The sequence below is a fragment of the Gallus gallus genome, chromosome 17, assembly GCF_016699485.2.
Source record: "Gallus gallus isolate bGalGal1 chromosome 17, bGalGal1.mat.broiler.GRCg7b, whole genome shotgun sequence".
Lineage (NCBI taxonomy): Eukaryota > Metazoa > Chordata > Aves > Galliformes > Phasianidae > Gallus > Gallus gallus.
The window spans coordinates 1,243,250-1,268,381 of NC_052548.1; the positions used below are offsets into that span (position 1 = coordinate 1,243,250).

Here is a 25,132-nt window from a genome sequence, read left to right on the forward strand (position 1 = left end):
CGCGACTGGGGATCGGTGGCCCCGCCCCTTCCGGCGCTCGCCCAGCGCAGGGGCGGTGCGAGCGGTGCTGCGAGCTGTGGGTGCGCGGTTCGGGGCAGTGTCGGTCTCGTGGGTGCCGTGCTGCCGGCTGTGCCCTGAGCCCCGCGGCGGCTGCCGGAGCTCCCATCGGCCGCGGCGGGACGGGACACGGGGCGGGGCGGGGCGGGGCCGGGCCCTGCTCCAGGTAGGGGCACGGTGCCGGACTCTGTCCCCACTCTGTCCCCCCCAGCTTCCCCCCAGCCCTGCGCCTGCCCCGGGTCCGGGCCGACCCCCGCGCCCGCGGCTCACGCGATGCCACGCTCAGGACACAGACACAGCACAGAGAACTTACGCAGCCCCGCTCCCACCCGGCCCCGCAGGCAGCACCTGGCGTAGCCCAGCAGCGCTCTGCGGGTCCCGGCCAGGGGGTGGGCGCCGGCCGGGGAATGTGCCGCGCTGGGCCCCGGGCGTGTGCGGGGCGCGGGGGGCTGCGGTGCGGCACGTGGAGACCCGTGGGATGCTGCTGGCACCGCGCCCCGGCACCCAGCGGCTCCAGGTGCGGCCCCCGCGCCCCCGCCTCAGCCTCCTCCCCGGGGAGCGGAGGGTGCCCATCCCGCCGGGAAAACACCTATCTACAGAGGGGCCGCGCGGCTGCTGGGGTCCGTGTGCCGCGTTCACATGATGTCATCCAGGAGGTTGGGGCTGGCCACCCAGTCCAGCGTGCGGGGCTCGGAGGCGGCCATGATCATGCACATGAACTGTTTGCCTGTCCTTTTGTCGATGGGGTAGATGGTGGTGGGGGTGAAGCGCTTGTTGCTCTCCACGAAGTCGCAGAGCTGCTCGTAGACGGCCGGGAACTCGTGCCGCAGGAAGACGCCGCGGATGCGCAGCTCCCGCTGGATGTTGATGAAGCAAACCTCCCGCGCCTTGCGGCCCTCCTCGCCCTCCTTGTCGATGTCCGCCGTGCCGGGTGGCGGCGTCAGGATCAACGTCTCCATATCCCGCTCCTTCTTCGGGATCTTCTTCTCGGGGCTGGAGGAGGCTAAGGCCACCTTGGCGTATTTCCTGACTGTTGGCACCTGCACCTTTGGAGATGGCCTCTCCGGCACTTTTTGAGCCACGGCCACGGTTACATTCAAGAGGAAACATTCATCAGGGTCGTACTGGTTGCCGGTCTCCCGTAGCTCGCGGGCGTACTCCCCCAGGTTGTCCGAGTAGCTCTCCAGCTCCCGCAGGGACAGGTAGGTGGGGGACATCAGCAGGCTCTCCAGCCCAAACTGCAGGAAGTTCTCAGCCGAGCCCGAGTTGGGGAAGCCCAGGAAGAGCACACCGCGGCCGCGGGACAGGTAGCCCACCTTGGCGATGCGTGAGAAGGCCTTGTGCACCTCGGCGTTCTCCCGGCAGAACTGCAGCACGTGGCGGCAGACGCTGCCCACGCGGCCGTAGACGCAGCTCTCCTTGTGCGTGTCCCAGTCCTCGCGGCGGCAGTGCCGGGAGCAGTAATACGTGTAGCAGCTGTGGCACGACTTGAAGTAGAGGCAGGCATTGAACATGGTCTCTGTCCGCCGGCACTTGGCGTTGGAGCACATCATCATGTCGTCCTCCTCCGCGCTCAGGTCAGGTGAGCAGTTCTCCAGAGGCTTCTCGAAGGTGCCGCTGGCTGGTGGGGACGGCTGTGGGCGCGGGGCGCTGCCAAAGGAGCTGGGACCCGGCTGCTCCTTCGTGGGCCGGAAACTCTCGGGCACGCTGGGGGGAACCTTCCTCCCCTCGCCCCGCCGAGGTGGTCCTGGGGCGCTGCTGCTCAGGAGCTTCTTGAGCTGCTCGGCCAGGCTGTCTCTGTCCCCTGCACGGTGGCCCGGTGCCGGCTTGTAGTCGATGACGAGATCGGTGATGAGCTCATCCAGCTGCTCCAGGCTACGCTGGCGCGCCGAGCCACTCTCCTTGGGGACGGGCTGCGGGGCGTAGGGCGCAGCATAGGGTGTCTGCTCCCGCCCCGCGTCCAGCACGTCCCAGCTGGCTGAGCGCCGCTCACTGCGGCCCGTCCCATTGGCGCGGATATCGTTGTCAGTGATGGTGATCTCCGGCGTGACGTACCAGGAACGGCCCAGGGGGCCACGGCCGCTGTCGCTGTGCACGCGCTCGAGGATGGAGCTCTCCGACAGGGACAGGGCAGCGTAGCGCTTGGGCGAGCTCGACAGGTTGATCACCACTGGCTGCCGGCGCTCGTCAGGGGATAAGGCACGGTGCTGCTCCTGGACGAGCAGGTTCTCATAGCTGCGCCCACGCTGCAGGGCCTCCTCCCTGCGTGCCGCGGGTGCCAGGATGTTATCCCAGGATTTGGAGTAGTGCTGGCTGTCCCGGCCCAGCCGCGGCGGGTTTGTGCTGTAGCTGGCGTGCCAGGAGGAGAGCATGGCCTCTCGCCCAGCCGGCTGCGGGGAAAAGCGTGACACCTGCAGGCTCTGGTAGGGCAGCGCGCTCCGCTCGGGGCAGTACCAGTCACCGAAGTGCAAAGGCTGGGTGCTGCGGGGAGGGGGGCACGTTCGTGAGAGCACCTCCCGCTCACGGTACTTCCCGTAGTCCTCAGCGTAGAAGACCCTGGCTGAGGAGCCAAGTGCTGGGTACGTCCGGGCGTCCTCCGTGTACAGGGCCTTGACAGGGGTGCTGCGCGGGGTGTAGAAGCGGGGCTCCTCTCTGTAGAAGGCATGGCTGGGCGCCTCCTGCACGGGGTAGCCCCGTGCCTCCTCCACGTACAACGTCCGCGGAGGCACTGTGTGCACGCCCGCCTTGGCCGGGTCCTCCACGTAGAAGTGCTGCGGGGGGCCCTGGCGTACGGGGTAGGGGTAGCTGGCGTAGCCTGAGCTCCGCAGCGGCATGGCGGGGCTGGGGCACCGCACCGGCTCCTCCGCGTAGAAGAACTTGGTGGGGACGCCGGCCGCCGAGAAGGTCATGCAGCCCCTCTCGGGGTACTCCCTGAATTCCCTTGAGGCTGGCACCGGCACCGTCTGATACGCCAGCACCCGTGGATCCGCCTCAAAGTACTCACCAGGGTAGGGCAGGAGCGGGGGGTCCCCACTGTAGGAGTCGCTGGGGGTGGGCGTGCGGGACACGGACACCTGCCTGCTCCCCGGTACTGCCAGGCTGCGGGCGGCCCTGGGGGCGCGGGGCCATTGCGGCAGCTCCGGCCGGCTCTGCGCGGCCCGCAGGCTGCGCGCGGTGTGCACCAACACCGCCTCGTCCGGCTTGATGTCCACACGGCACTTGACGTGGGGGCTGGCGCCCACCTTGGCGCCCGGCCCCTCCTCGAAGCAGTTGCTGCCCACGCAGAGCGGAGAGATGCGGCTGACGCTGCTGCGCTGCGGCTGCAGCTTGATGGGGTGCACCTCGTTGGCCAATGCTCGCAGCGGCACGTGGCTCTCGCGGCGCGGCGACGGCTCGGCACGCGGCGGCCCCCGCTCCACCCGCAGCGCTTCGCGTCCACGCCGGGCTGGCGGCGGCGACGCCGAGACGGCGATGGGCACCGGCGTGAAGGAGGGCTTCATCCGCGGCGCGCTCTTGGAGCGGGCCCGCCGCTTCGGCTCGCCCCGCGGAGCCTCCCTGGCCGGTGGTGGGGCCCGGCCGCCGTACGGGTCCGGCTTGGGGGGCGCGCGCCGGCCCGGCGGCCCTGGGGTGGGCTCAGGGGTGCCGGGCCGCGGGCACGGCCGCTCCATGGCTGGGGGAGCGCCCAGCGGCTCGTCCAGCGACTCGAGGAAGTCGAAGCTCCGGCAGTGGCGTTTGTTGAAGGGCTGCGGGTCGCGGGGCAGGGAGGAGGACATGGAGGCATCACATCGCGCCAGGGGCTGGCAGACGATGGAATCCCCAGGGGCTGCGGAGGCCACCTTTATGTCTTGGTACACCGTAGACACCAGGATGTCAGGTGGGTCCGTTCGTGTCATCTTAAAAGTGACACTTCTGTCGCCGGCTTCCTTCAGATGGCCTCAGGGGAAGGTGGCTGGCCCTGCAAGAGAACAGAAAGGTCCCTAAATCCCGGCGAGGAGCTCGGGGCCATGGCGGCGTGGGATCAAAGCCCACACTCTCGGCTCAGGGGTGCTCGGCCACCTCTTCAGGGCAGGGAGATCGGGGGTGTCCCGGCCCTACCGCTGCTGTTAACGCACCGCTCCCACTGGGGAGAAGCACTGAAATGCTGTTCAGAAAGGTTCGCTGTCCAGAGGGCACACAAATGTCACGGCACCTGTAGGTACAACTGGGAACATGGCTGCATGGCACTGCTATGCCAGCTCACCAAGGGCAGGAGGCCACCGACTGCCGCACCCAGCTGCTGGGGATGGGACGGGGACATGGAGACCCTCCTGCAGTATCAGTGGCTCAGAGCAGGGCGTGGTGGATCTGCCAAGGGAGGTTCTGTAGCAGGTGGGGATGTTTCTGGCAGTGCGCCGTAACCCTCAGAGCAGCTGTGTGGGCTCCCAGGACCACGTGCTCCCTCGTGCCACGTGTGCACCGCTGGGAGCATCACTCGAGGATGGGCATGGCAGGCACCCCCCGCAGTGGGCAGGGAAGCTCCACACACCCACAGCCCATGGGCGCCCTGGAGTAGCAGCAGTCCTGGCTGCTTGCAGGCATGGCACTCCCTGGGCTCATGAAGACTGGCACAGGGGGCAGCAGTGCCGGCACTGGGGTGCTGTGGCTGTGCCCCCACCCAGAAGCCAGCAGCAGCTCCTCAGCCACTTCCTCACCACCCGTGGCAACCCAGCTCCAGAGAGGCCGTGCTCGCTCAGCACCTTCCAGCTTTGTCCTCCCCCACATCCTGTGGTGCCCTGCACCAGGATGGGTCTCCCTGGTGGGGCCATTGGCTGAAGGAGCAGGATGGGGGTCAGCGAGGGGATGCGAACACCGCGGGCACAGAACCACCACTGCAGGACAACGCTCCCAGCACAGGGAGCAGAGCCCCCGGCTGCATGTGGGACACTCAGCGTGCTGCTGGCATGCCAAGGTGAGCGGGAGAGAAGGCAGGGTTGCTCAGCCAGGCACCTGGTGGGTTCTGCAGTCATCTTCAGTGAAAGTGCATGGGGGGGAACAGCTGCAGCCTGCCGTCAGCACTGAGTGCACACACAGCCTGGTCTGCTTGTGGGTATGGCCGCCCAGCCCTAATGCTCAATATATGGACCACCTGGCTGGGGGGCCTGGGAGCCTGGGGGTGTGCAGGCTGCTGCAGGAGACAAAAAGGTGCATTGCAAAGGGAGTCAGAATGCGTTTTGTTTTAAACAGAAGCAGAGGACCACAGGGAATACATTTCAGGGAGAAAAGGAACAGACTTTATTTGGCAAGGTGTAGTGTTGACTATCTGTGGATGTGGCAGGGGGCCTTGCACCCTCGTTTCCCATCTGGATAAAGCCCTGTCTTGTCCTGAAGCTGGGGACTGAGGGTGCTGGGAAGGGGGTGAAGGTGGAAGGGCAGTGGGAGGCAGCAGGGACCTCTGCCTGGGGGAACGGGGAGCCTGGTGGGCAGGGAGTGCTTGGTGCCGGTCTGGAAAGGTCAGGAGGTGCCTTTGGGAGCACCTGTGGGCACAGAAGGGCAGCAACCCTGCACAGCGATGCCAGCAGTGGCACCGGGCAGCCCATCCCCACAGCAGCGGGGCTGTTCACAGGCAGGGAACCGTGGCCCATGGGCCAGGGTCCTACCTGGTCCAGCAGCAGCAGGGATAGGGCAGGTGGGCTGAGCTGGCCGAGGGCCCCGCGGCGGCTCCATCCCAGCTCTGCAAAATAAAAGAGGTATGTGAGGATCCTGGCCATGAGAGCAGGTGGCTGCCGGGGCCACAGAGCACAGTGAGCTCCAGGGATGTGGGCTGTGCGTCACACAGACACCCCCACCGCCCGCTGAGCTGCACGAGGTCGCGCTGCCGGGGGAACCCGGGGACAGCGTGGAGCATCCCCGGGTTGCCATGGTTTCCCCAAATTATTCCTCCTCTGCAAGGATGGCGTGGGTGCATGGGGAGGCTGCGCGGCAGGGGGCTGGGGGGGCTCTGCAGCAGTGCACAGGGAGCACCCACATGGGCATCCACTGCGCATGGGGGGCACAGCAGGGACGGTCCCACTGTGGCTGTCTATGGTGGGACAGACACCGGTGTGACACAGCAGCCCCATGTGGGCGCTCAGGCAGAACTCAGCAGGGCCCCCAGGAGGGGGCTGAGCGCTGCAGACAGTGAGGTGTGGGTGGGGACTGTCTGTGTGCCTCAGGGCGGGCCTGTGCACTGCCACACTCACACTGCCCCCAGGTCCCCAGCACCACGTCCCCTCTGCAGGGAGAGGGATTTTGCCCCCATCCACTCTCCTGCCTCCCGCTGGTAGGTGCCAGCAGCGCCATTCTGCCCCCAGCCCCACTGGCTTCCTCCTGTATCCCCCCGAGGATGCCACCATCAGCTGGCAGCATTTTGGGGCTGCAGATGCTCTCTGCATGGGGCCGGTATGGGGCCCATGGCACCCTCTGGGGGCACAGCAAACCCACTACCTGCATCCCACTGCACCCTCTCCCAGGGAGGGCCCCTCGTGGTTCGTCACAGCCCCCCACACCTCTGCTGCTGGGGGACACCTCTGCCCTGTGTGTGCCAGCAGCGCTCTGCCCACAGCTGTTGCCCCACACAGCACTGAGGGGCCCAGCAGTGCCTTCCCAGCACCGTGCAGGGAGCAGCACGAGGGCATTTGGGGCCAGCAGAGACCCTGGGCTGCAGGAGGAGCCCTGGGGAGGCTCCGAGAATTGGGTCGCTCCCTGCACGTGGCACAGGCAGGCAGTGCGAGGGCTGTGCAGTGCCGCTGCCCCCAACCTGCTCTATCCCCAGCTCGTCCCGTGCCCACGGTGGGCTCAGCACTGGGCACTGCCCTTCAGCCCACCCAGCACAGCTGCACGCCTCCCCAAGCACGCTCCCAGCCCATGGGCATTGCTGCACCCCCTGTGCCCATCACACAGAACACATGGGCGGCCTGGGCGCACTGCTTAGGGTGCGCTGCCAGCACAGCCCCCGCCTGTACCACCAGCGCGCTGCCTACACGCACCGCGCCGAGCACGCTGCCGCACCGCACTCACAGCACAATCTTGCTGCCACTGCACACTGCACTGCACTGAGCTGGCTGCCGCTGCACGGCCCTGCGGCCTCGGGCATGCTGTGTGTGCGTGTGCCCTCTGCACTGCAAGCACCGTGCTTGTGCAAGGCATGCTGCACACATGACCAGTGCACTGTGCACGCTGCACTTGCAGCCCGGGGCCTGGGTGCTCCGTGCAGGGACCCCCCGGTCACGCTGATGTCCCCTCCCTGTGTGCCCCGGCCCGTTCTCCTCTTTAGGGCCGGTGCTTGGGGCTCCCCGCCCCGAGGGGCGCCCGCGGATGGACACAGACCGGGCAGCCTGGTGCAGCGGGAACAGTGCCGGGTGGCATCGCCAGGCCCACTTTCACCCCCGCAGCCCCCATTACCTGCCCTGAATGCGGTGCCCGGGGGGACGAGGGGACGCAGCCGGGAAAAGCAGAGCTGCCGGTCCCGGGGCGGTGGCCCCGCGCTGCGCACCGGCACCGGGTGGCACTGGGCCCGCTGGGCCGTGCCGGGTGCTGAGCCGGGCCCGGGGACAGATGGCACTGCGGCGCGGTGATGGAGGCACGGGGGTGGGATGGGATGGGGATGAGATGAGGATGAAGATGGGGATGGGATGGAATGGGGATGGCCTGAGAGGGCGCCGGAGATACGATGGGATGAGGGCAGGGCGCTGGGCGGGGGGGGAAGGGATGGAGATGTGCAGTATGGAGGAAACATAGCGGAGATGCGCTGGAAAGAGATGCGATGGGATTGGAAGGAATGGCCCGGGGGGGCCGCAGGGGGATGCCCTGCCGGGGTCCCGGGTATGCAGAAGGCCCCGACCACCCGCCTCGTTCCCCCCTTACCTGCTCCGCGCCCGCCGCCCCGGCGACCCCCCCGCTGCATCCCCGCCGCCGCCGCCGCCGCCGCCGCACTAGGCTCGGCCCGCTGCCGCCCCGGTGCCCATGGCCCGGCCCAGCTCCGCCCGATACGGCACGGCACGGCACGGCACGGCACGGCACGGCACGGCACGGCACGGCACGGCACGGCACGGCACGGCACGGCACGGCACGGCACGGCGCTCCACCGCGGCCACCCGGCTCTGCCGCCGCTTGTTTTCTCATAAATACAGTAGGCGGAGATACCAGCCGGGGCCGGGCCGGGCCGGACCGGGCCACCACCCCCGGCACCGCCTCCCGCTCCCCGCCCGGCCCCGGTTCGGCTCCGCTCGGCCCCGGCCCGGCCCCCACCGGTTCTCCCCCGCCCCCCCAGGGACGCGCCGTGACGACGCGCGGACGCAGTGCCTCCGTGTCCCCGCGCAGAGGGCCGCGCTGGCTCTGAGCCCCGGGAGCGCAGTGCGGGCGGGGACCGCACAGCCCCATCTCGCCGCGGGCGGCCCCCGGGGTGCCGGTGCTCGGCCTCCATCCCAGCGCTTCCATTTTCCTCCCTGCGGGACGCAGCGCTCATTTCGGCCGCCCCCGACCCCGCCGCGCTGCTCCATCTGCTCCCCGTCTGCTGCCGGCCCCGCGCCAGCGCCGAGCCCCGACGCGGCTCATCGCACCGCTCGGCGGCCGCGCTCGGTGCGGTGCTCGCCGCGCGGGAGGGACTCAGCACGGGCACGGGGCGGGGGGGGAGCAGAGCTCCGGGCAGCGCGGCTGGGAGCCGGGCACGGAGCGAAGTGATCCGCGGAAGCGGCCCAAACGATGCGGGACCCCTCCTGGCGCCGGGGACGCGCCCCGCGGCCGCCGCACAGGGACGAAATCCGGAGCGTGTCGCGCGGGTCGGGGCCGAGCCACCCCCGAGGACCGCCCCGCGGGTTCGGGACTGCCCGTGGCAGCGAGAGCAGCGCCGCACGGCCGCGGGACGGGTGCGGGCAGCGCTCGGGGCGGAGGCGGCGATGGGAAGCGGCGGAGCCGTGAGCGCGGCCCGGGGCCGCAGCTGCCGTCACCGCGATCGTGCGGCGGAGTGACGGCACGGGGACGCGGGGCACAACGGCTCCGGCGGGGGGGCGGGGGGGGCACGGCTCAGAAGCTCTCGGGTCGGCTTCGTGCGGGGCGCCCGGCGGTGCTGCGGGGTCTGTGCTGCAGCCGCAGCCCCGCTGGGTTCACCCCCGCACTGCTGCCTTTATTTCGCGACATCCGTTCCCCGACGCCCGAGGCCGTGGCGCTGCCGGCTCAGCTCCGCCGCCGGGTGCTCTGCGCAGTGGGACCAAAGAGAAAACCATCGCTCCGGGACTGCGTTCCGCTCCTGCTGCTCCTCCGCACCTTTCAGGGCCCGTGTTTCTCCGGAGGTCTCTCCGAGCCGCACGCGTCACCCCGGGATGCTCCAGGAGCAGCGATTCCGGCACACGTCCGCACAGACAACAGCACCGGGCCGAACCCGGGGCGCTGTCCTGGCCTCCTCCACGCCGCTCCATCCCCGGGCATCAGCGGGAGGCCCCGCAGCGCCGGGCCGAGGTGTGGCTGTGGGTGCACCGCTGGGGTCGCTGCTCCGCGCTCGGCAGCCGCCCTGGGAAGGGCTGAGCGCAGCTCTGGGCACCCACTGTGCCCGGCACACATCTGCAGCCTGCGGTGCGGGGGGGCGGCTTTGGAGGCAAAACCGCAAGTTAAAAAGGCTCAGCCACGTGTCCCGGTGTCTTTAAGCAGCGGACGAAGCCAACTCCGGATTAATTACATTATACCACGATGGAGGCCGTTGCTAGGTTACAGCAACCGGTCCCTAAGCTCAGCCTACTGCGGGGTTTCCCCAGAACCGGGCATCTTTGAGCTCGGGGCAGCGCAGAAGGTTGGGTGAGCAGCAGGGCTGGTGAGGCACAGTGCCCCACTGCAGGCAGCACCTGAGTTTCAGTAACCATTTCAACGCTCACTGCTGGGGGGAAGGAAGCAAATTCCCACCCCAGGCCTTGGCAAGCCAAAGGAAAATGTTATGACCTTACAGGAACAAGAGAAATAGGGTGAAACGGAGTGCCCTGAAGTGCAGCATCACCGCACTCCTCACAACTGGCCCTTTTCATAACTCCTGGGGAATGACAAAGAGCCACCTGCCAGCTGCGAGCCCACAGCCAGGTACAGCTGTGAACAAGGCGAGCACCAGCCCAGGATGCTGCAGGAGATGCACGACATGGGAAGCATGAAGTACGAGCCCTGGCACGACCTCATCTGGTCTGGCACAGCCTCAGAAAGATGAACTCAAAGCAGAAGCGGTGCCAAGGCCGGCTGCTAGCACAGCAAGGACAGCTCACAGAGCACTGCCACGCAGGGCTGGGGCAGCAGCACCCGAACAGCAGCGCTGGCAAAGGAAAAAATAAGCATAAACTGGCCAAGAATAAAAGTGGACAGCAATTATCAGACAGCTCCTCAGTCCGGAGGCAGAAGTAGAGTTTCCTGCAAGGCTGGTGGTAGCAGAGCTGGTCTGCAGGCACGGGAACTGCCAGCACCAGTCCGTCTGTCCTTGTGCTATTTTTCTACCTGGTATTTTGGCAAGGAGATGGAGCGAGGCACAGGTCAGGTACTGAGCCAGTCCTTCAGCTCAGCAGCAGCACCGAGCAGCTTGGTTCTCTTGCAGGGATGAGTTGTGTGACAGCCACCAACAGATTAACACCAGCGAGAGCTTTAGCAAGCAGGGCTGGCCACCTGTGCTAAGAGTCGGGCCATCAGAAGGACAATGCAGGCACGCTGCCTTTGCCCAGCACTCTGCAGGGTTCGGTGTACGCACAGGGAGCAGTCACACTCGAGGCCACGCGGCTGCAGGTGAGCTGTGGGCTGCAGCCAGCACTGGCCGCGGTGGTGCCGGCACACAGGGCAGGCTGCAAAGCCCAGACAGACTGACACACGTCTGCCTGTTCTCAGAGTACGACTTCACTTTGGTCCCATCACAACAGCTGCATTAAATCACGCACAGGGGCTGCCAATAGCAACAGGAGCTGCTGACCGTCCCGCTGTGCCTTCCCACCCCAGGGAGGAGGGTGGCAACAAATGCTCCCCACAGTAAATGCAGGGCACGCAGCTCCCACCCACACCTCAGATCAGCAGCTATACCAGCTGCCCCCCATGCTTGGGAAGCTGGCCCTGTGCAGCAGCAGGCCACAGATACAGCGATGGATTTGCACTTCTCCCTCCTCTCAATACCAACCGAGACACTGTATGACATGCAGCTCCAGCCAGCATTAAACTGCAAGCGCAGCTCTTCAGCCTCAAGGTTTCTCTCTTTCTTTTTTTTTTTTTTTTTAATACAAACCCCAAAGCAAATCCACTGCTACCTCTAGAGATGCTCAGAGGAACTATATTTATCAGTGTGATCCTGCAGAAGCTTCCCTGCAGTGACAGGCACGTACACACACTTCTCATATTTAGCTTATTCCAAAGGCTGGGAATGGGTGAGACCAACTCAGACAAGGCCTTTCTTTCTCCTTTCACTCACTAGTGCCAGCACTGGATTACACCTCACACTGTAACTCAACCAGTTCAGCATTTCTTGAAAAAGGGAGAGGTGGAAGTCTAAAAAGTGCCTTTTTGCTCCTGTTCCCTTCCACTCTCCCACTTAACCCACATCAGGGGGAGGGATGGCCCTGTGGCCTTGCTCCCAAAGCCAAGGCATGCCACATCCCCTCCCTGGGCTCTAATGTAAGTAGAGAGCTCCCGCCTCTGCCTCTTTTAAAAGAGGATTTTAGAACACAATGACTCATCTTTGGTGTTGTCTCAGCTCCCTACGCTGACAATGAGCCTGAGCTGCAGGGAGCAGAGAGGCTCCTGCTGGCTGTCAAATCTGGCCCAGGTGAGACAGAAACCCATGCCAAGAGGAACGCAGTGCCTGCACTGCCTTCTGCTGACCCCTGAGCTGCGCTCGCAGGAGGTGGAGCTGAGCAGAACTGCCTTCCCGTTAACGCTGCATGCAACAACAGCTCCCTCAGGACAGACCTCCATTTTGGGGGAAAAGCTCGTGGTTTTTCAGTTCAACTTTTTCTCAATGATTTTTAATTCAGTGCCCGTTTCCTCCACGTCTGAGAATGCAACAGAACTGTCCTGTGAAACAGTCCCAGAGGGACGCATGGCTCACGAGCAAGGAAGACACACGTGCAGTGGAGATGATGTACAGACGCAGTTGTACAACAGAGCTTTATAGTCAGAATGGATTGTACCAGATTCTTCGATGCAGGATGGAACATGACCCAAAACCTTTACAGAACAGAAGCGCTTTCAGGAATGCAGGCAGCTGAAGCTCCGACGGCCGCCCGCCTCCTCCCAGGTGAGGCCACAGAATGGCTGCATCCCCGCCAACATTCCTCCCCAAGCGTGCAAAGGTTGAACTGTCCCATGCAATTTCCCTACAGTGTCACAAGAAATGCAGTAATGCTCAGAGAATTAGCAAGTGATAAAGGAAAAGAGACCTGAACAATACACTGCTCATGCAGAAAAACCCAGTTATTTTTGTGAGGAAACAGTTACAGGTGCATTTTGGGGGCTGGGGGGAAAAAACAGAGCGGCTATTTGCCTGCTGCTCTAAACAGCTTTGAAGTGGACAAGGAATCAAAAGAATGCCTTGCCTCATGGGGATGCAGCAGGAAATCCCCACTTGGATATCATGGTTGACAGTTTACAACAAAAATGGGAGAGGGAGAACAAAACCACACCTCAAATCAACCTGGGTGCAACAAGGCAATGTAATGCACAGCACGTGCAGGGAGCTGCAGAAGGGACAGCAGAACCAAAAGAGAAGGGGATGTGGAGAAGTGACAAGCTCCATCAAACACAGTGGCAGCTTGCTGAGATGCAGAAGTGTGAAGGGCTGTTCTGCAGTGCCCACCCAGCTGCAACCGATGCTACTGAGGAGGCACTAACCCACGGGTTTATGTTCAAAGCAAAAAATCAAATGGCTTCCCCAACTCATGGGGTAGGAGGAGGCTCTCTGCTTGGGGCAGGGAGGGGCAGCACACTGGGGGGCTCTGCAATACCGACTGGTTGGACTGGGAAATGCTGTCAGAGCTACAGCTGCTGCCCCTCTCAGTGCAGAGAGGCAGTCGGTGCTTTAGAGCGCGACCGTAAAATGCCTGAGAAGCAAATGCCTTGCCATGCTAACACTGCTCTGTAGACAGTCCTGAAGCTCTGGGTATCTTCATTTCCATGAGAGTCATGTCCCTGAGAGGTACTGAAAGGAGGGGATTCTACTGTATGCAAATTCGAGGGTGGGAATGCCGAAAAGCACTGATTTTTTCCTCTCTCTTTTTCAGGTTTGCTTTGCACTTTGCATTGTTTTCCCAAACTGCATAGCAGCTTACATGTAGTGTCTGAGACACTGGGGCCACGGAAATCAATGGGGTTTCATGAATTCCAACAGCAGCACCAGTGAGTGCTAATTAAGCTGCTGTGCAGAAAGGTCCCTTTCGAAGGACTCCAAAAATCACACGCACTCTCTTTCACTCTGGTCCTGCAGCTGCTGTACCATAACATGATCTGCTTGATTTAAAGCATCAACTGCTGACTGGAGCAATGGCCAACACCACCTTTCTCATTAAAAAATAGGAAGGATAAAAAGTTAAAGACTTGAGACAGGCGAGCACGATGCATTCATGCAGCATGGTTTGTTGTACTCCTCTTAACAAGACAGGAGCTTCAGGTGTGCAGGAGTGGCATATAGCAGGGGTGGAGCTGGAAGAGGTCCCCTTCACCTCCTACACCCTGCCAGCAACCCGGAGGGGCATCTCTGGAAGGAGAAATCACAGCCTGAAAATGGGCCTGAGAACCATGCTCTGAACCTTCCCCTTACTCACACACATCTCAGCTGGATTTTCTCTGTGTAACGAACCCACCAGAACAGCAATGCAGATGTAAAGCTTTTGTTCTGCCAGCTGTTTTGAGTGAATATACGGCAAAAAGCTTTACACATCTGCACCCATCCTGGTGTGATCCGTACGAAAAGATGAAGACAGCCACAATAGCAGAGTCCGCTGCGTGTAAATGTGGGCAGCCTACAGCTCCTCGTAGTCCCCACCTCCTCGTGGCTTGCTCATGCTGGCTCCTCCTCCTCCAAGAAAAGCCTCTAGTTCATCTATCTCATTGTTCTTCTCCTTGCTCCTCTTCTTCTTTTTCTTTCTGTCTTTCTCCTCTTTGCTCTCCTCTTTCTCTTTGCCCTTCTTGTGTTTGCTCTTCTTTTTCACAGACTTCTCCTCTTCCTGCAGAATGAGAAAACGTTCATTAATAAATCCTCCGAGCATGCCAGTAACCCAGCACAGCTCGCCCTGAAACCTGGCTCTGATGGGAACCTTATAGAGGGAGAAGCATGCACCACTGAGGCTGGCTGGGCACTAATTCCAGAAGACCCCCCTCCGAGTTTGGACAGAATTGAGGAAAAACCATCTGGTTTCCACATAGCAATGGTCTGTCAGGCAGTTTCTGCCCAATAACACCACTGCACCGGACAAGAAGAAATGTCAAAGATGACGCCTCCTACAGACTTCCCTCGCTGTCTCTGAGATTAGCTCTGTCTGGAACCTCCCTCTGCCTGGAAAAAGCCACACTGCTATCATCAGATTCCACTCAGAAGGCATGCACTGCTCTGTTTAATCCTGCATTTCACGAACTCAGGCATTTTCAAAATTCAGTTCTTCTGAAAGTTTGCTTTTAGGCTGAAAAGTGGTCAATGGTCTGCAGACCCTGCGGAGCACAGCTCTGGCTGCAGGAAGTCAGAACGGAAGGCAGTCCAACAGGAGCACAGAACACACTGTGGGCAGCCACCTTGCTCTCTGGCTGCCAGGTAATACAGCAGATCAGCTCTAATTAATTATATAATACCTCTTTGCTTTTCTTCTTTTTCTTCTTCTTCTCCTTAGAAGCGTGTTTATCTGTTCAAACAAACAAACAGAAAAAAATACCATTTAAACAGCAACCCATGCAATTCTGCCCTGCCTCTATTCCTCAGAACAAAATGCTCTGTCCTGAAGCCACATGCAAAAATATTCATAGACTCACAGCACGGTTATGTTGGAATGCCCTCATGGCCTCCAGCCCCATCCCTGCTGTGGGCTGGCTGCTCCCATCTCAGGCTGCCCAGGGCCCATCCATGGCCTTGGGCACCCACAGCTCTGTGCAGCAGTGCCAGGGCCTCACCACTCTCTGAGCAACAGGCTCTCATTTAACTATATATATCCAGTTTAATTAAAAGTATTATGTTGTCTGTATTGTTTGTGTTATGAAAACTGACCTGGGTGTTTGTAGTACAACAGCCGTCAAAGAAACAAAGACACACATCAGCTCCACAAACTGGTCCAAAGATTTGAACAGGGCACCAGGCTACTAATTCCAGAACTAAAGAACTACTGGAGCGATTTGCCTCTGACTGCTAAACACCTGAAGGCAGATGGAAATCCCACAGGCATGGTTTGTGTTTCTTTTGGTCAGCTAGTAACGGAAGGACCATTCAAGACACCACGTCGGAAGATGGGAGCACCCTGGCAAGCTAGCACGCACCTCTGCTAAAGCTGCATGTGGAAACTATGTCACCATGAGCCAAAGCACCCGTGCTGCAGCCATGCTCTACAGCAGCAGCTATTTTCACTGCACTGAATGAGCCCCAGAGTCCACCACTGTCTAAACGTTTGTCCCAGATGGCTGTGGCTGACAGCTCAGCTGCTGCTGTGATTGCTGAACTTCCAGTGAGTTTGCAAAAAGACTCCTTGAATGGGAGAGTATCTGTTTGGCTGTTACATGGGATGCTTTGTAACTGCACCCTATTTCACACTGCAGTATTTGATACCCACACACTTAAACTGCTGTTTAAACTCCAACTGACTGACTACAGGTTTGTTTTTATATTTATCCCAGAAAGAGGAGACAGGAGGAACACGCTGGATTATTGAGTGCTCGATGGAAGTTTAATTACTGACCTCGGCCTCTGCAGATAGACTTGTATGTATTGCAAGTTGTGCTGCACAGCAGCAAAAAGTGACGAGGCAATGAAGCCATCACGACCTTCCTTACACTGGTGGAGTAACTATTCAAAGATAAATCTCACTTGAACTGCTTAAAGCTTTTTCTTCCCTTAGGAAGTTTCTAACTTTCCATCTTTCTGAGTGTCATCAGAGGCAGATCTATAAAGAGATGCTTTGTAGAAATGCCAAGACAGCAGAAATTATTTGCACAACTAAGATTTGTTCCCTCAGTGGGTGGTGGGGAGGGGAAAGGAATGCTCAGGTTAGAACAAGAACCTCACCCCATGTTACCCAAAAGTAAAACAAACTGGCAAGGTACGTCCAAGCATTTTGCTCACAATGAGCTAAACTCAATGTAGAGGGAGTGGACACTGCAGTGCTGAGCCTCAGAGCTCCCAGGCATGCAAACCTAAGCAGGAAGCCTGACAGAAGCAGGTGAAAGATGTGAGCCTGCTTCCAGCTGGGACAGAAATAATAAACGGCTGATGCCACAGATGAGCCAAGTTCCCCCAACCCCCAAGGGGAAAAACTTGAAGGAAGTTCTTTATGCTGTGTTAAACCACATTAAAGACTCACACAGGGCACTGCGTGAAATTACAGGGTGCAAATTGGTTTGCTTACACCCTGGAACCATTTTGGAAGAAAACTGGTTCCTGACAAATGAGATCAGCAAGAGGGGAAACAGGGTGACCTTTACCTTCTTCGCTGCTCTCCTTGGGACCGGTTTCTTCCAAACCCAAACCAAAGAGGTCTGAATCATTTTTCAGTTTGAAGGAGTGGACTGTTGATTTCACAGGCTGCGGTGGCTTTGCCAATGAGGTATCATCATCAGATATTTCAGAGAGATCTTCCCGGACAGGGAATTCATCCTAGAGACAAGAAAGGCAAAGTGTTTAACCAAAACCTATTAACAAGATGTTAGCTGTGGCAGCAGGTGAGGAAGAAGGAAGGAAATGGTAGCTGAACTGAGCTGCTGTTAGCTGGAAATCAATGACCACGATCCTATAAGCTCTCTGAATTTCTCACTATGGTAAAACAGCTAGGTAGAAGGTCCTGGAAATCACCCTTGGATGACTCAACAGCCATGGTACCAAAATCAAATTCCTCATGTAAAGTGATTAAATGAGACTTTCAACTGTTTTAGCTCAACAGTAACAGCCTTTAATTGCCCTGGAGAGGCACCTCTGTTCTGGGGAAAATAAAATCTAACAAGCTGAAAATGCTTCCAGATCTGACAGACAAAACCTCTCCTGCGCAGCTCTGTGAGGTCCAGCACAGCAGAGGCAACGTGCAGCAGGGCCAAGAAAGCAGCCTGCGTTTGCAGAATAAATCCCTTCATCAACTCAAAAGGGAATGTGCTCCCAGTGCAAATTTCCCCCTTCAATGTGGGATAAAAACAGGATGCTGCAGAGACTGGCTATCCCCCAAAAATCCCCTGTCTCTCTGCACAATGGGAATGGAAATGAAGTTTAATAATCTCCTCTATGTGCCAACTGATCCTCTTCAGAATTTGTTAACCTCTTTTTCTTTATACCCTCCATTCTGACCATGCAGACCTCACTCTGCTGCTGATTTAGGCAATGTCCCTCTCCTCCTTGCAAACGGTGGTGTTTTACTGCTTTACCTGCCCAGTAAACCTTGTACTTGAAAAGCACTCATAAGTGGTGGGGCATTTCCCTGACACTGCTGCATCAGCTGGTTCCCTCACAAACCTCATTTCTCGTCATCATTTACCATCACAGTTACAAAAAGTAAACTCTCTCCAAATACCATTGCTTTTATATTCAAGTGCCAGGAAAAGCAGGTACTGAAATGCTAAATGAATGGAAAACTACTTAATAAACAACAGCATGACACACAGCCAAGGTCAGAGAAACTGGGACAGCCGTCCTCCTGCAGGTTTCTGGAATGAGGCAAACATATAAAACACTCTTGAACAATAGCTGACCTACACACTGGGAGTACATCTGAAAAGCAACTGTTCATCACAAATAATGAATTACAGCTCCTACGAGCCCAGAGAAGATGCTTGTGTTTTATACATCTTTAATACACAACAGCTCCAGAAGAGACTCTGCTGCACCTTGTGTTTGGGTAAACCCCTGCAGTCTGCATTGGGACAGCTGCCCACATCCTGAACATCACAGATATACTACAGCTAACCCAGCTACTGACAGTCCTTCTCAGGTAGATTTTCCTGCTTCGATAAGAAACTGCCATGCAAATTTGTTATGGCCTTTTGATTGCTGGATTGACTGCAAGGAGCTCACTTGCTCTCTCTCTCTCTCTCTCATATGCACACGCTTCTACATATTAAACTTTGGGTGAAATGATCCATAAGCTTTGTATTTCATACCTTCCACACTGCTGGATCAAGTGCTCTGAATTTACTAAGAATAAACAGCATATTAAAGCCTGCAAGCACAAAGTTAGCTGCCACATGGCTTCAACAATCACAGCATTAATGGGCTTGTGCTTAAATCAGCCTCTTCAGGTTGCTTAGCACCTGACTTGCTGTGACTGCTGCTGAGAGACCAGGAGAGCAGATGAAAGCCCTGCTCACTGAGATGCCTCAACACTTCATGCTCAGCTCTGCAGCAGTGCACAGCGATTCATGCATGCTATTTACCATTTTCTTCCTCTGGCTGTCAGATTCCTCGCTTTCAAAGTCTGGGTCATCCATAACAAATGAGAGCATTTGAGTAGCTATTGGTCCCTCTTGATCACTGTCAGACTCCTCAGGCTTTTCCTCTTTGACCACTTTCTGTTTAAGAGCATGTCCTTTGCTTTGGGAAGTGGTCTTTGAGGCCTGGACTGCCGGTGTGGCAGCAGCAGTTGGCAGACTAGCACCAAGCTTGCTGCTGCTGCTTCTTTCAGACCCAGAATGTGGAGGTAAACTGTCTGGAGGCTTCGGGTCAGTTGCTTTGGTCAGAACTGCTTCACTTTGTGGTTTCACAGAATTTCTGGAAGACCTGGAAAGAAAAGAAAAAAAAAGTTGTCAGAGCCTGTGCGCATCCCCACTCTGAGATTCTGTGAAACAGAGCACAGTGACCAATTAATAGCTGAACTTGCCTCAAGGGCTTCAGTGTGCATCTCAACAGGAGATGTCGGAGACATAGCTCATCCTGGGGAAGCGTGTGTGTGTTCAAACAGAAACCACTCAGTATTTCTAGCAGTAAGCCAAAGGCTGAAAGTTCTTGCATCCCCCCTATGCTGGTGCATAGGTGCCCACATCAGTTGGCCAAACCCAACCACATTACCCACAGGATATGGTACGTAGAGAACATGATTCAATTCATTGCTCTCAAGCACAGGGTGTGGAGAATGACTTCCACTGCAAGACCTGATTCCTCTGTCCTCCTCACCCTGCTATGAACAGACCTCCAGCAGCTGAGTCTCTTGTACAAACATAAATGTATCAGCAACCACAGAAGCACAGTACTCAGAAGTAAGCTACTTAGGAGTGGTGCAACTGTTTCATAAAGACTGCTAGTAGTACCACTACCCCCTCAGAAAACACTGCATAAAGCAGTTCCAGCTCAAGCATATGCAGCTCCAACTTATAGCTGAAGGAACGGGCTCAGAGAGACACCAGGCTTTCCCTGAGCCATACAGAAGTGGAGGAGTAAGAAGAGACTCAAGTTTCCCAGCACAATCCCATACTTCAGGCTGTCTCTCATACCTTTTTTTTTCACGTTCCGTGTCAATGCTTTCATCAGGTATGAGTGTGACCCTAGAGTCCTTAGCCTCTTCCTCCTCCTCCTCCTCACTGGACAGTGTAATGTTCTTGCTGGGCACCCGCTCTGTTGCCAGCACAGCTCTGCTGGGGATTTTGTCATCCAGGTCAAGGTCGTCTTGGAAACCCGCCACCATGGGGTTCCCCCCAGGTGTCTCTCCATCACTGCAAAGTAGACAATGATTAGACAACACCCTCAGGACATGCTAGGACAGACATGCCTCCCTTGAAAGCAGAGTGCCACCTGCCAGGCATTTAGGGCTAATTTCAGGCTCATCTTCCCTCTACGCAGGGCAGTCGCACCATTGGTCTCTGCTGCAGAGCAGCCTGTGTCCTCAGCAGGGCCTCTACCACAACATCTCTGGTCCAGCATGCAAGGATGAGACAATTAAAGAGTGGGAACTGTCTGCCTTGATCTCCTCATCCTGTAATTAAGCTTGATCATATACTGCCACTTCTGTGGGGATTCATCTGCAGCTATTAGCATCTTAGAATTATTTCTGTTTCTCCAGTGCTCCCTGAAGCAGACAGCTACTCAGGCACCATAACTATGCTTTAACACTCCCCAAATTGAATTAACCTAAGGACACACTTTTTGAGCTAAGAGTCTGCCAGGCTCCCTGAATGTAATACAGTTATGCCTTCAGAGTGATCTTTAGATAGAGAGCTTCATGGCTGAGATTACCAGCTGAAGTATTCTTCTCTGCATTTCTGCAGGACTCAACAATTTTAATACTTTCTGATGGATTTGCTCATGTCAGGGATACAGACATTTTTCATGGTCTCATGAACCTCTGAGTTACCTTCCCTGATTCTATTTTCTTTCTCTGCAACAGACACTCGATTGCTTCCTGGTAACCTGCCATGTATCATACCCACAGTCCTTTCACGTCTCCATACAGACTGTACAAACACAGCACTCATTCTTAGGCAGAGACAAAAAAAAAAAGACTATAGCTTGGAACAGGATTAGACCTGAGAGGCACAAAAGGAACCACCAAAATCTAAAATCCTTAATCTGGAAGAAAGCAGTATTCCCAGCAGACAGCCTGCACAGGGCAGTGCAGTGAAAATGCTGAGGCACTAACCTGGTATAGTTGATTGTACAACTCATGTGGCTCTTCTTATGGCTAGTTACTGTTATATTAATTCCTTAACTTATAAATTTGCCAACAGACAGTGGAACATTTGTGTCATAAGGGACACTGCGCTTATCAGGACTGGCATAGCACATTAAGAGCTACTACAATTAATGCTTGTCTGGGTTATAACAGGAGTAACATCTGTTCCCTGCTGCCTTCCATGTGGAATCCTGAAAGACTCTTCTCTCAGGACTCAGAGCTCAGCTCCCAGCTCAGCAGGAGCAGACTGCTCAAGAGCCCCTTCATCATGAACACTACTGCTCTCATACTGAGCCAGAAGTGCCTGACCCACACAAAGGAGAAGAAAATTGTTGCCCAAAGCAGTCTCCAAGTGCCACACTGGCTGGAGGAATTACAAGTGAGGGATTTCTGAGCTATGTGAAGTGCTTCCTCTTGAATTGTACTGAAAAGAAAATGGAGTTGCATCCTAAAAAAAAAAAAATGGCAGCATATTATCCTGACACTGCATTTCTTCACCATCTTACTGCTCTGCTAAGCACGGGAACTCTTTAGAGTGCTGCTATTGCCACTGTCCTTCCACCACACACCACATTAGTCTTACAGCCTCTAAGGCATTCCCAGTCTGAAGAGAACATCCACGTGTGTAACACAGACACACACACACAAAGTGGGTCAGCTCTCTTTGCAGTGAATGCACCACTTCCCTCTCAACTTCCACTCAAACCACTGAATGACAGTTTAAAAGCAAAGCAAAGAAGTCAATATACATCAGGAAAATCACTGCTGCAGTATAAACAAGCTCTGACGATGCAAAATTAGTATCAGCTTGTAGTCCTGAAATTCCAGCTGGAAGGAATTTAGAGCATGCAGCAACAAGCACATTGCAACACTCTTGCCAACACTTGACACGCTGCCAAGCCAGCCATTAGTGTTGAGCCAACATGTTTTCAGGGACAGGTACCCACCAGAAACAACTGTGCTCATGAGTTACTGACCAAAGAGCACTGTGGGGTTTCCTGAGAGTAACCCTCTGTCCTGTGCACGGAATAGCTTCTGATGGTGGAACTAATCCTTCTGCAGTCTGAGTGTACACTCTCAGACCTGGCGTGACATTATCCCACCAGCCCTGCCGAACAGCCAGGGGAGCCAGCCCCACCAGGAGCCAGCAGAATCCTCTTGCCACATCAGTTTTTGGGGCTAGGAAAAGAGGAAAAACCCAAACTCTAATAAAGCAGATAAGTTGAAGGAATCACATGTCACAAGGTGAGCCTGCATGGCTATATTTTAGGAGATGGGAGTCTTCTAGTGTGCACCAAACAATGCTCTCAGGTTCCCTTGCTTTGTACCACTATATAAATAACACGGGTGATAAAGCAAAGAACCAGTTAGAAGCCCTTCAGATGGAAGGATGTGGAAATCTAACCAATATTTATGATAGATGTCCAGTGACATGGAGAAAACTCGACAAGAATCCTGATAGCCTCAGCATAAGCCCACTTCCAAACAGACACCTGCAGCCCATCCATGGAGGCAGGCAGCCTGGGCCAGCAGCAGGGACCAGAGTCTGGAGCCAGGCTGGCTGCTCTGGCATGGACACATACACACTGCCCCTGGGCACCAGGCTAAAGAGCAGCACAGTGAGGTCTGAAACAGCAAACTGGAATACATTAGCTGTCTTCCTATTCAATGGGTGAAGAAACTGATTTGGGGAGTTCTATACTGCGCTCTGGAGAACTGTAATACACCGTGAATCAAAGGGCAGAACTTCATTAATCTCTATGGATCTGTGCTGCAACACCAAGAGATGTCAGTAAGTGTTGAAAGTCTCAGCAGCTGTCTGATCTTTGGGCAAGAAGTGCCTTGTCCCACAGACACGAGCTCTTTCCTTGTGGTTGACATGCTTCAGAAACAAACGTTTTTTTTCTAATAGTACTCCTCATGACAACTCCTGCTCCACTGTTCAGAGAGATGGTATGGAAAATGGAAAGGGAGATGTTCACATGACATCACAGGAAAAAAAAAAGGAGAAAGAACGTTCAATGTTACTAAAACACATGATATCAACTTTACAGCCTCTTTCTGAAGCTTAGAAAAGAAAAGTACATTCTTACAGATGGAAGCAAACAGCACTGAGTCCAGGATGCAGTTTGATTACACAGCATTCTGCTTCCAGGAATTAACTACCTCTGCTTCATATATGAAACGTGTTGTGCACTGATGCAAGGGGAAAGCAGCTTCCCATTTTTGTGTTGTTTTTTTTTTTTTTTAATACAATCTCCATTATGTCTGACTGTCGTATTCTTCAGGTCAGAAATAAATTTCGGCAGCAGTAGATTTTGTTGCAATGACAATATCTACATGCTGGAGTAGAGACTGATTATTAGGGGTGGTGCTTACAGAACTCTTACATTGCTCCTGGGCAGGGGGTTGTAGCTGGCGTCCTCAAGGAAATAAGTTATTGCAGGTGATGAACAGAACAACACACTACATCTCCAAATTTCAGTACACCTGATTCATAGCAGCAGGCTCTTTTTAGCAAGAAATGGAAGGTAAAATTGCTCCACAGCTGAGAAAACAATGTGAACTACACAAGAGACCAGAACAAGACAATAGATAAGAAGCTGCAGAGAGGTAACAAGCACCTGAATTCTCAAGGATGTGCTGCAAGGTCTTCTCTTAGTGAAACAGCATTGTTCCAGCTGTACATGATTATTGCTGTCATCAGAAGACAAAGCTGTGAACAACTGCCCTCTCTGTACCCTGGAAAAGCCCAAAGGTGTTTCTTTTTTTGCCCCCATCAGTTGTGCACACTGGAAGGCCAAGAATGGGGACAGAGCACAGAAGGGCATCACAGCAGCCAAGAATGCAGCAACTCCACAGACAAGAAGCAGGGCATCACTGTTCAAGATGTTTGGCTTTTTGTATAATTTATCATCTATTTGCTTCCAACAACTGTTGTTTGGTAGAAAAGAAGCCTGTGCTAAAGATCCAGTGTCCTTCCCACAGCAAGAATGGCAGCAAAAGAGCTCTAAGGGCACTCCATGTCCCAGCAAACCCCAGGAAGGTTGGGTCTCCTGACATCTCTTTGTTAAACATAGAAGAATAACCCAGCTTGTCCAGAGCCATGAGCACAACACTTTGTAGGCCAGCACACCTCTAGCAACTACTACCTTTTCCTTTCTTTCCTTTCTCACTCTCTCTCTTTTTTTTTTTTTTTAAAATAAAAAACCATCCACGTATTCTGCTGCCACAAGGGATGATGATTCAGGCTGACCTGCATTAGACAGGCATTTGAGCCTCACATACAGCATTGATTTCAAGTTGTTGTGGTGGAACTAGAGAACACTGAATCATGACAAAGCTGTCAAAAGATGCAGAATCCACGATATTCACAGGCAAGCTGTATCAGTGTTTAATTACTCCCCTGGTTAATCCAGTGGTGATGACAAGAGACAATCGGTGTGGACTATTCCAAGCAGATGGATGCAGAGCCTGTGAGTACACTTAGGTCACCACGCAAATGACAGCATGCTTTCAGACAGCCTTGCTGCACATCCTCTTCTCTGAGCAGCTCAATATACCACAATCTCTCTCTCTCTCTTTTTTTTTTTTAATAAAAAAAACATCAAAGTCAAGAGGGGAAAAAAAAATGTACTGCATTCTAGAGGGAAAGTACCTCAACTGTTTCATCACACTTGGTTAGAAGAGAAATGTCTTCCTGGCACAAAGCAAACCAGTGTTAAATGTTGAACACTGAGTATGAAAGGAAAGCACAAAACCAAGAAGGTGGTAATGAGCTTCTACTGCCATTCCTTGGATTCCCAACAGCAGTGTGTATCATCAAAGAGGAATCAGCAGATGACAGAAAGGTACAGGAGAACTAATTGCTCCACAGTCACTTTCTGAACAGTTGCAATAGGTTGGCAAGGCCTGAGCAATTCTTCAGACTGTGCATCATGGTATGCCCCTGTCTCACCTTCCTTCTATCCTCCTTCCCTTACCTTTCACTATCAACACGGTGCTTTGTCTGTGGTCTCCCCTTATCCTTCTGTGGGGCTGAGTCTTCTAAAAAGCTGTGATCCAGGCTGTCATCAGGAACAAAGTCCTCCACGCTCTGTACTTTTGCAGGGGCTGCAGGATGGGGAGGAGCAGCAGCAGCAGCATCTGCATTAGCAACAACAGTTGTAAAACACAGTTCACCACAAACGAGACAGAACTTTGCTTTTTACACATCTATCCTGCTCAGGGCATCTTCAGCACACAGATAACAGCCACCTCATCTACACAGCAAAGGAAGA

At 55.8% G+C, this 25,132-nt stretch overlaps 3 protein-coding genes across 5 annotated transcripts in view; 1 reads left to right on the forward strand and 2 right to left on the reverse strand.

Moving 5' to 3' along the window:
• Window positions 1-84: 84 nt before the first annotated feature.
• On the reverse strand, window positions 85-8,304 carry C17H9ORF172 (chromosome 17 open reading frame, human C9orf172). 2 transcript variants are annotated; one of them, XM_040649099.2, is made up of 3 exons: window positions 7,477-7,954; window positions 5,694-5,767; window positions 85-4,012 (listed from the first exon to the last, which is right to left on the reverse strand). In XM_040649099.2, the coding sequence occupies exon 3, from the start codon at window positions 3,948-3,950 to the stop codon at window positions 693-695; it is 3,258 nt and encodes a 1,085-aa protein (XP_040505033.1). In that variant the 5' UTR covers window positions 3,951-4,012; window positions 5,694-5,767; window positions 7,477-7,954; the 3' UTR covers window positions 85-692. The 2 variants fall into 2 exon arrangements, with proteins under 2 accessions (XP_040505033.1, NP_001376650.2); NM_001389721.2 differs by having other exon boundaries at window positions 562-4,012; window positions 7,939-8,304.
• LOC112529998 (translation initiation factor IF-2-like) lies at window positions 7,899-11,261 on the forward strand. Its single transcript, XM_025141525.2, has 2 exons — window positions 7,899-8,031; window positions 8,415-11,261. The coding sequence occupies exons 1-2, from the start codon at window positions 7,899-7,901 to the stop codon at window positions 9,863-9,865; spliced, it is 1,584 nt and encodes a 527-aa protein (XP_024997293.1). The 3' UTR covers window positions 9,866-11,261.
• An 895-nt stretch (window positions 11,262-12,156) lies between these two features.
• RABL6 (RAB, member RAS oncogene family-like 6) overlaps window positions 12,157-25,132 on the reverse strand; it is a 54,663-nt gene continuing 41,687 nt past the window's right edge. For both annotated transcript variants that reach the window (XM_025141425.3, XM_046901941.1), the window contains exons 10-15: window positions 24,836-24,998; window positions 19,678-19,896; window positions 18,625-18,967; window positions 16,693-16,864; window positions 14,860-14,909; window positions 12,157-14,240 (exon numbers count right to left, since the gene is read on the reverse strand). In XM_025141425.3, coding sequence (XP_024997193.1) covers window positions 14,037-14,240; window positions 14,860-14,909; window positions 16,693-16,864; window positions 18,625-18,967; window positions 19,678-19,896; window positions 24,836-24,998 — 1,151 coding nt within the window. In that variant the 3' untranslated portion in view covers window positions 12,157-14,036. The remainder of the gene's footprint in view (window positions 14,241-14,859; window positions 14,910-16,692; window positions 16,865-18,624; window positions 18,968-19,677; window positions 19,897-24,835; window positions 24,999-25,132) is intronic.

Coding starts and splice junctions, on each gene's coding strand:
- C17H9ORF172 (XM_040649099.2), bottom strand. CDS start 3,950: ATGACACGAACGGACCCACCTGACATCCTGGTGTCTACGGTGTACCAA.
- LOC112529998 (XM_025141525.2), top strand. CDS start 7,899: ATGCAGAAGGCCCCGACCACCCGCCTCGTTCCCCCCTTACCTGCTCCG. Junction 8,032..8,414: donor CTCGGCCCGCTGCCGCCCCG/GTGCCCATGGCC, acceptor GCTGGCTCTGAG/CCCCGGGAGCGCAGTGCGGG.